This window comes from Brassica oleracea, chromosome C5 (assembly GCF_000695525.1).
Source record: "Brassica oleracea var. oleracea cultivar TO1000 chromosome C5, BOL, whole genome shotgun sequence".
Taxonomy (NCBI): Eukaryota; Viridiplantae; Streptophyta; class Magnoliopsida; order Brassicales; family Brassicaceae; genus Brassica; species Brassica oleracea.
Genome location: NC_027752.1, coordinates 7,220,552 through 7,228,460, shown reverse-complemented (window position 1 = coordinate 7,228,460; position 7,909 = coordinate 7,220,552). Strand labels below are relative to the sequence as shown.

The 7,909-nt window shown below is 33.6% G+C and overlaps 3 protein-coding genes across 11 annotated transcripts in view; 2 read left to right on the top strand and 1 right to left on the bottom strand.

The window, feature by feature from the left end:
* LOC106295356 (sulfite oxidase-like) overlaps positions 1 to 1,095 on the top strand; it is a 6,868-nt gene extending 5,773 nt beyond the window's left edge. For 4 of the 6 annotated variants that reach the window (XM_013731236.1, XM_013731235.1, XM_013731237.1 and 1 more), the window contains 2 exons: positions 488 to 556; positions 782 to 1,095. In XM_013731236.1, the coding sequence (XP_013586690.1) occupies positions 488 to 556; positions 782 to 898 (186 nt within the window). In that variant the 3' untranslated portion in view covers positions 899 to 1,095. Of the gene's footprint in view, positions 1 to 487; positions 696 to 781 lie in introns of all 6 variants that reach the window. The other 2 variants (XR_001260997.1, XR_001260996.1) reach the window with 2 other exon arrangements.
* Positions 1,096 to 3,708: 2,613 nt separating this feature from the next.
* LOC106294053 lies at positions 3,709 to 5,120 on the top strand. Of its 4 annotated transcripts, XM_013729670.1 has the most exons (3): positions 3,709 to 3,800; positions 4,455 to 4,537; positions 4,679 to 5,120. In XM_013729670.1, exon 3 carries the CDS (start codon positions 4,764 to 4,766, stop codon positions 4,989 to 4,991), a length of 228 nt encoding a protein of 75 aa, XP_013585124.1. In that variant the 5' UTR covers positions 3,709 to 3,800; positions 4,455 to 4,537; positions 4,679 to 4,763; the 3' UTR covers positions 4,992 to 5,120. The 4 variants fall into 4 exon arrangements, with proteins under 4 accessions (XP_013585124.1, XP_013585125.1, XP_013585122.1 ...); XM_013729671.1 differs by lacking the exon at positions 4,455 to 4,537 and having other exon boundaries at positions 4,736 to 5,120; XM_013729668.1 differs by lacking the exon at positions 4,455 to 4,537.
* Positions 5,121 to 6,291: 1,171 nt separating this feature from the next.
* LOC106292708 lies at positions 6,292 to 7,683 on the bottom strand. Its single transcript, XM_013728351.1, has 3 exons — positions 7,159 to 7,683; positions 6,963 to 7,068; positions 6,292 to 6,698 (listed from the first exon to the last, which is right to left on the bottom strand). The coding sequence occupies exons 1-3, from the start codon at positions 7,311 to 7,313 to the stop codon at positions 6,435 to 6,437; spliced, it is 525 nt and encodes a 174-aa protein (XP_013583805.1). The 5' UTR covers positions 7,314 to 7,683; the 3' UTR covers positions 6,292 to 6,434.
* Between the last annotated feature and the right edge of the window lie 226 nt (positions 7,684 to 7,909).

The following is a 7,909-nucleotide window of genomic DNA, read 5'->3' as shown; positions in this document are numbered from 1 at the left end:
ATGTAAGAATATTTTATATTCTATGTGACCTATGTATCTGTTGGTTTAATATAAAGTTCAAGTTCATATTAATGTTTTTAGATTCTAATATAAAAGACGATACCGTGATGGATCGGTTTCGATTAAAGAGTTAGAATCCGGGTGTATTGATAACCCTCCTACTTTACCTTATATTTATAAATGCCTTTAATCTCATGGTCATATATGTAAAAGGTAATAATAATGGAATATATTACCATAAGATTTAATATATATGATCATACATTATGGTGCACTAATACAGTTATTATAACGAAGTGTTACGTCCAATTGTTGTGTCGGAGAGTTGTGTTGATTGACACACATCTCTTTGATTATTATAAAAGTGACCCGTACGTTATTTTACTTGCATGTAAAAAAAAAAACGAGTCTCTCGAAAATACAACACAACAATAATATTTATCAAAAGGAGAGATTAAGGAAGGTTTGTGATTTCTTGTCCATCAAGGAAATCACCAAAAAGGAGAAGGTTAAAGAGGAGAAGATCAAGTGGAATTGCATCCAAGCATGGATCAAGGTTAGTGTTTCTATCTTCTTTAGAAATGTGTTAGGGTTGAATTAAACTAAATCTAGATTATGGTCTTGGGGTAGATTTCATAATTGAAATCATAAAAGTTATTCTTACATCCCAGAGTACCGAGGTCATCGCCAAAGCGGTAAAAAGCCTCTCCAACATTTATTCTCAGATAATAAGTGGGATTATTGACATTAATCTCGTATAAACAATTATGGGAATGAGCAGGTGGATTCGGCGGCCAATGTTCAGCCGGAAAATGTGGAGTCAGTGTGGAACCTAAGAGGGGTGCTCAACACATCGTGGCACCGTGTCTTGCTCCGTCTAGGCCACTCTAACTTGTAGATTAAGTTACCAGCGCTTTGTATGTTACATCTTTTTCGGTTTCAAAAAAATAAGACTCCTTTAAAAATATATGTATCCACCTGTGATTACTCTTAGCTTTTGGTCGTCTTGTGCGTTGTTTTGATATCCAACCACTGTTTTAAAAGGTGTCACATCTTGTAGTTTTGAGTTTAATATTTGGAAAAAAGTTTCTGGGATACACGTACGATGTTTACTCCACTATCCTGGAAATTATCCAATGTATTCCAATGTGTCAAAAACTATCCAATGTATTCAAATGTGTCAACAACTATACCAAGTTTATGTTAATACATGCCACATATACGAAGTCAGGGGTTGTTCATTTCACCATCTGTCATCTCCATCCAGATGATCCATTTGCATGATCTATTGAGATGATCCATTTTGAGACTGTTTGTTTGTCCATCCAGATGGTTCATCTAGATAAATCATCTAAATGAATTTTATGTTTGTTTCATTATTTTTAATTTCCATCCAAATGAGTTTAGTAAACAAATTACCTAAATATCCTTGTCTTGATTTAATGATATGTTAAAATTTACTACAATAATAACTTCTAATAAACAAAAAAATTGTTAAACATGTATTTGAAAAAAAAACTTTAAGAGTTTCAAACTAAAAGAGTATTAATAATAAACCGACTGTAACTTCGGTTTTGGCGGAAAACGAATTTTTTCGGTTGTGACGAAAAAAGAGATTTTTCGATTTTGACAAGAAAACGAGATTTTTCGATTTTGGCGGGAAAATACAATTTTTGGTTTTGGCGAGAAAATGTATTTTTGCGGTTTTGGCGGGAAAATGAGATTTTTTTGTTTAAGCGGGAAAACGCGTTTTTCGGTTTTTACGGGAAAACAAGATTTTTTTTGGTTTTGGCGAGAAAATACAATTTTTGGTTTTGGCGAGAAAACACGTTATGTGGTTTTGGTGGAAAAACTCGTTTTTACGGTTTTGGCGGGAAAACGAGATTTTTGGTTTTGGTGGGGAAACACGTTTTTCGGTTTTTGCGGGAAAACAAGATTTTTCGGTTTTGGCAGGAAAACGGCAATTTTCGGTTTTGGTGAGAAAACATGTTTTACGATTTTGGCGGGAAAACGCGTTTTTGCGTTTTTGGCGTGAAAACGCGTTTTTGTAGTTTTGACACGAAAACGCGTTTTTTGGGTTTCACGGAAAATGCGTTTTGGCGGGAAAATATGTTTTTTCGGGTTTCAGGGAAAATATGTTTTGGCAGGAAAATATTTTTTGCGGTTTTCATGAGAATCAGTTTTGGCGGGAAATGCATTTTGATGAGAAAACGCATTTTTTGGTTTTGGCGGAAAAACACCTTCCGGCGGAAAACACGTTTTGTGGTTTTGGCGTGAAAACGTGTTTTTTGTGTTTTGGCGGAAAATGTGTTTTGGGGTTTTTTCATGAAAACACGTTTTTGCAATTTTAGCGGGAAAACACGTTTTTGCAATTTTGTGCGAAAATGCGTTTTTAGGGTTTTGGCGTGAAAAATTTGATTTTAGGTTTTGGCGGGAAAATGCGTTTTTGTGGTTTTGTCGGTTTTGTCGGTTTTCGTGTGTGACAAAATGATATTATGTTTATGTTTGTAAGTTGTGAATTACATCAGGGGCATAATAGACATTATACCATATTGAATGAACTATCTCCATCCAAATGGTCCAAATTGGATCAGCTGAGTAGACTTTAAAATTAAGCCTAAATTTTCGAAAGTCATCCGGACGAGTTGCACTTTTAGTGCCTAAACGAACAAAACTCTCATCTTCATCTAGATGACTCATCTGGATGGAGAAACGAACAGACCCAGAAATAAAAAATAAACAGAGCGAAAGAGGGGAAACAAAGAGAGAGATGGAATTGGGTGGAGGGTCCAACAATGATTCACTCTCTTCCTGCAATTGAGTCTCCAGAAATCACACTATCGCACACTAATTACTCCAATGATAGTTCTTAAAACCTGATTTTACATTTTTCCCAGCCCCACATCTTTTTCAAGGAAAAGAAACGAAATTAGGTTGTTGGGTTTGTAATCTCTCTCAATCTCTTTCACTTGGTCTCTCTGTCTTGTTCTCTCTCTCTCTGTTAGAAACCCCTAAATCGATTTTTCTTTACAAACCCTAACAATGTCGTTGTCTATTTTTTCGGGTTAAGTGGTTTCTGTGTGTAGGTAGGGTTAAGAGAGTTAGGTTGGGTCGGGGTATTTAGTTTAAGTTGAGTTTTTTTATTAATTACGGATTGACCCTATTAATTTAGATTAAAATCAATTAAATCCGTTTATGATGTTGCCACCACATAACTATTAACTTTGTATATGTGACATGTATTAACATAAACTTGATGTAGTTTTTGATACATTCTAATACACTGTATGGTTATTAGAGCAAATATCGTGTAGATGAGAAATTTTTTTCCTTAATATTTATTATCCTAAGTGTCTCTTAATACGGAGCAATCCACCACAGTTCCATAACATAGTTAGAAAATGACATCTTAAACTATAGTATTTTTTGCTCAAAAAAAAACTATAGTGATTCAAGTATTTAACTTTTAATGTGCTGAAATATTGGATTAATGTTTGGTGATGGCCAATAACAGTTTTAGAGTAAAATTGTGGACATACCACCCATGTACGTTGGCTTTGAGCCAATAGTTTTTTTAAATCTGGTATAGGTTTGTAATATGATTCAATGGATCTGCCTAAAATTTGTTAGTTGGGTTTGGAGTTAGGTTAGATGCAAACTTAAGCCACATGATCTCTTCTTTGATCTTCTCGGTAAAAGAAACAAAAAAGCAGGGAGGGTTACCGGAGGGGAGACAATAGGAATAGATGGCGGCGAGTTAAGGAAGCCAACCTCGATGCTTAAGCCGTAGTTCTTGACGTGTAAGCAATATTTTGCGAGAAATTTGTCAAAACTTTGTTGGTCAAAATTATATTTAGCTTTTTGGAATCTTGCTTCCTTGTTTCTCCGAATTGACAACGTCAAATTCAATAGTTAGGCAACATCTTTTACATTTTGTACAAGCAGAATCTTAAATTTGATGATGTCTTAGTAATAAAGGACTAGTGCATGGCAATATGTATATATATTTTCTTATAGATATAAATTGGTATCCGCTTTTTAAAAAATAAAAACATATGTATTACCAGTCATTTCAATGTAGGATATGTGGTATCGCTTTAGAAAAAAAATTAAATTAGTTAATCACTGTGTTTGTCATATTCATAGCTGTTACCAAGAAACGCGAATCAATTTGAAAAAACAAAAAAAAAAAATGATTTAGTTAGATATACATTTAGAGTTTGTATATTATAAACAGCTTTACAATTCTTTAGACTCATATTTATAACCGTCTAAAAATTCAATTTTTTTTTCTTTTTAGATATACATACTTATCATAGAAAATATAATTTTCCTAATTCTAAAAGGCGTACAATGCCCCTAGTAGATGTTAATTTTGATAGCAAATTTATATTCCTTGTGACAACATTTTCAGAATCAAGTCATTAACAATAGCATAACTATATCTTTTGCAGAGAATACATTTCACTAGAATTAGAAAATGATAAGTAAAGTAAAGGCGGTGGTTTCAGGATGGTTCCTCTTGCCTCTAAGTCGTGTACATAACTTGAGATTCAAGATTCCTTTTTATTCCTTCAACATTCAAATATGGTTTCTGTAGAAACAAGACTTGTCGTTTCCTTCAAATCTTATTTATATTATAAAAAGGTGTTATCAAAATTCACCTATAAATACATAGGTTCGGAGCATCCTAAATATCAACAATTCACCTTCTCTCCAAAACCCATCAAATCAGGAAATACAAGCCTTCTAGCATATCAACCATGAAAAACAACAACAACAACAAGAAAAACATGAAGATGAGTTCGGGACAAGAGAGTGGTAATGGTACTACTAACATCGTTATTACAGAGACAAGGAATAAAAAGGTAGAGAGGAAGGCATCAATGGACGTGGACCAGTGCGCGGAAGCTTTCATCACAAATTTCAGAAAGCAGCTTCTTCTCCAGCGTCTCGAATCCATCGACAACATGCTCTCTCGGGGCCTTTAAAACTATTTATGAATGCACACTTGTTTGTATGTATTACTACTCATGTATTATTTATTTATTTGGTTGACTCTGAAAGGTCTTGTATGCAGTATTTGAGAGAGAATAATTGTCATTTTAGGTTACACTCCACTTTCATGGGATTTCTATTTAAAACTAGTTGATAATGAATTATATGTTTATTTATTTTACTTGTTTGTTGTGAATTCTGATGTATAACACCTAAAATCAATTAGAACAAAATATATATATATATAGCACGTTATATTGGTTCTAAGATTTTCAAGGGATTCATTCATAAGAGTAAACGAACTTATTCCTTCCGTTCCTAAAAGATAGATTTTTTAATATTTTTACGCATATTAAAAAAACACATTAAACTACCATAATAAATGTATCGTTTTCTGTAATTTTCAATTTTTAATAACTTTTAACCAATAGTAATTCAATAAAATCAATTAATTTTCTTGAAGTTTACAATTTTTTCATAAAAAACACAAAAATACATTTTTTTGAAACATATTTTTTTTCTAAAAGTCTATCGTTAAGGAACGGAGAGAGTATTTTTTATCATTGTTTTGAAAAGAAAATTAAATATTTTGAGGATTTCAAGAATCATAAATAGGTTAATTCAATCTAGATATACAATACGGCACAAAAAAACGTTGTAGGACTTGATAGGAACCAACAACAAAAAGACAAAATACATGTAAGCATTATTGCATTAATTCTTGGTTATATCCCCTGTTCTAAATCTTGGTTATATCCCCTGTTCTAAAACTCGGCCGCCTAGCCGTCTAGGCGGCCGCCTAGGCGTTACGCGTCACTTTTCCGCCCGATTTATGCCAAATCGGTTTAAAAAATCGGATATCCGATTTTTTACCGCCTAGACCGCCTAAATGACCGCCTAGCCGCCTAAATGACCGCCTAGCCGCCTAATCTATTTTTTTATTTATTTTTTTATTTATTTTTTTTTTTATTTATTTTTTTTATTTTTAATAATATTTTTATTTATTTATTTGATCTAAAATTTTATAAATATCATTTATATTCATAATTTTGATGAAAATTACACTATATTAAGTTTATATATTCTATTTGTGTGTTTTATACAATCTTAAACATGAAAATGTATTAATATTATACATAATTAAAGATTAACATATTTTATAACTTAGTAAACCATCTAAAAATTCCGCCCCGCATAATTTCCGATTAATCCCCGATTTTTTTTTTAGGCGCTAGGCCCAACCCGACCGCCCGACTAGCGCCTAGCGCGTTCCCGAACGTTGGTTATATCATATAGTAAGAAGAGCAAGGAGAATGATCATTTCCTCGAGTGGAATCACATTCACTGATTCACGTCGGTCACTTATTCATTACACTCCAAAACAAGCACACCAATACATACAAACACAAACACAATGACAACAAAAACAGAAATTGTTAAGGGTGGACCACTTGGTGGATCTGAGTCTGAGGTTGTGGCTGCACCATCTGATGAAGTTTAACTCTGGAGCAGGACCGAGCCATTCCTCCTACGAGAGGGACAACGGGGAGACTATCACAGTTGCATATCTCAATCATGAAGCCATCTGGATCGTGGAAGAAAAGCTGATCCACTTGGATCCCTCCTTCTTCAACTATCGCCCTCACATACTCTATCTCCATATCCTCAAGCTTCTTCTCCACTGCTGACATACTCTCACACTGCATTTCCACAGTCAATAAGTCTTCTTCTTTACACCAAATGTTTGCAACAGTATCCATATATATGCCCAAAACAGAGCAACAACTATAAATAGTTATAAAATTGGTGTGTTATGCAATAAATAAATAAATAAATATATACATATATATAGACAAATTTCTGAAGGGAAAATCCTGATCTTAAGGGGAATAGAGAGCTTGTACGTATGCACATAAATTATGTTTTATTGTTTAAAGTATACAAAGGTAGAAAAAAAAACTAACCTGGAAAGAGATATGGTTGTCTTTGGGATTGATCTCGGTTTTCTTGGGAAGTTTCTCTGGTTCTGAAGAACGCAAGAGATGTATTCCAATTCCATGTCCAAACAACCTAAACACAAAACGTTTTTTTCAATTCATTTTATTGTTTCCATAAACTCTTTCAAAATTTATATACAAAGATAATCAAGAGAGGGGGTACCAAGCGCCTTCAAAATTTAAAGACTCAGGTCTTCGAATAGGGAAGAACCCTAACACCGTTTGGTAAAAAACCATGGATTCTTCAATGGATCGGCACAAGAGAGATACATGGTTCAGTGACGTGAGATGGAGAGGGTTTCCTGCGTTCTCCTTCATTTTTTTCTCGAGAAAAACTCCTAAATAACAATGGCGTCGACGTCGTATAGTCGAGGTTGATTAGATGAGACGATTGCAGAATGTTATAATTGTAGTTGTGGGGGATATATATAGATGTGTAGAAGGAAGGTAAATTAATATTGGATAACTACGCAACTTATCTAATGATCAAAATACATTGGCCATGATGATGTATTTATAGAAGGACTCTAAGCAAATTGCAAACTATGGATTTTTAAGAAAAAATATTAACCTTCACACTTAAACGTGTCACACTTAGGCATATATACCATCGTATTTTATAGAATTTGGATTTACTAGAAACTTAACAAGATTAACAATAATAAAGTATATATGAATATAATCTAACTCATAATCAAAATTAAGAATGTGATCGATGAGCAACAAACAACAACTACGCAATATATAATTGAGAACCGATGTGACTGGTAAACATGGAAGGTGAAAAATAGGTGAGAATAGGGCGGTTGCATACATAAAATGTTGTGATCCTGGCACTGTCAGGATGAGTTCGACACGTAAGAACTCAACCAAGCTGACTGGGACTATCACAACTTCTAGATTTTTTCCTTCAA

Bases quoted from the DNA above. Each gene is read 5' to 3' on its own strand.
- LOC106294053 (XM_013729671.1), top strand. From the start codon at position 4,764: ATGAAAAACAACAACAACAACAAGAAAAACATGAAGATGAGTTCGGGA.
- LOC106292708 (XM_013728351.1), bottom strand. From the start codon at position 7,313: ATGAAGGAGAACGCAGGAAACCCTCTCCATCTCACGTCACTGAACCAT. The intron at 7,069-7,158 runs GTACCCCCTCTC...TTTTGTGTTTAG, and splicing joins TTAAATTTTGAAGGCGCTTG to GTTGTTTGGACATGGAATTG. The intron at 6,699-6,962 runs GTTAGTTTTTTT...GTGGAAATGCAG, and splicing joins ACAACCATATCTCTTTCCAG to TGTGAGAGTATGTCAGCAGT.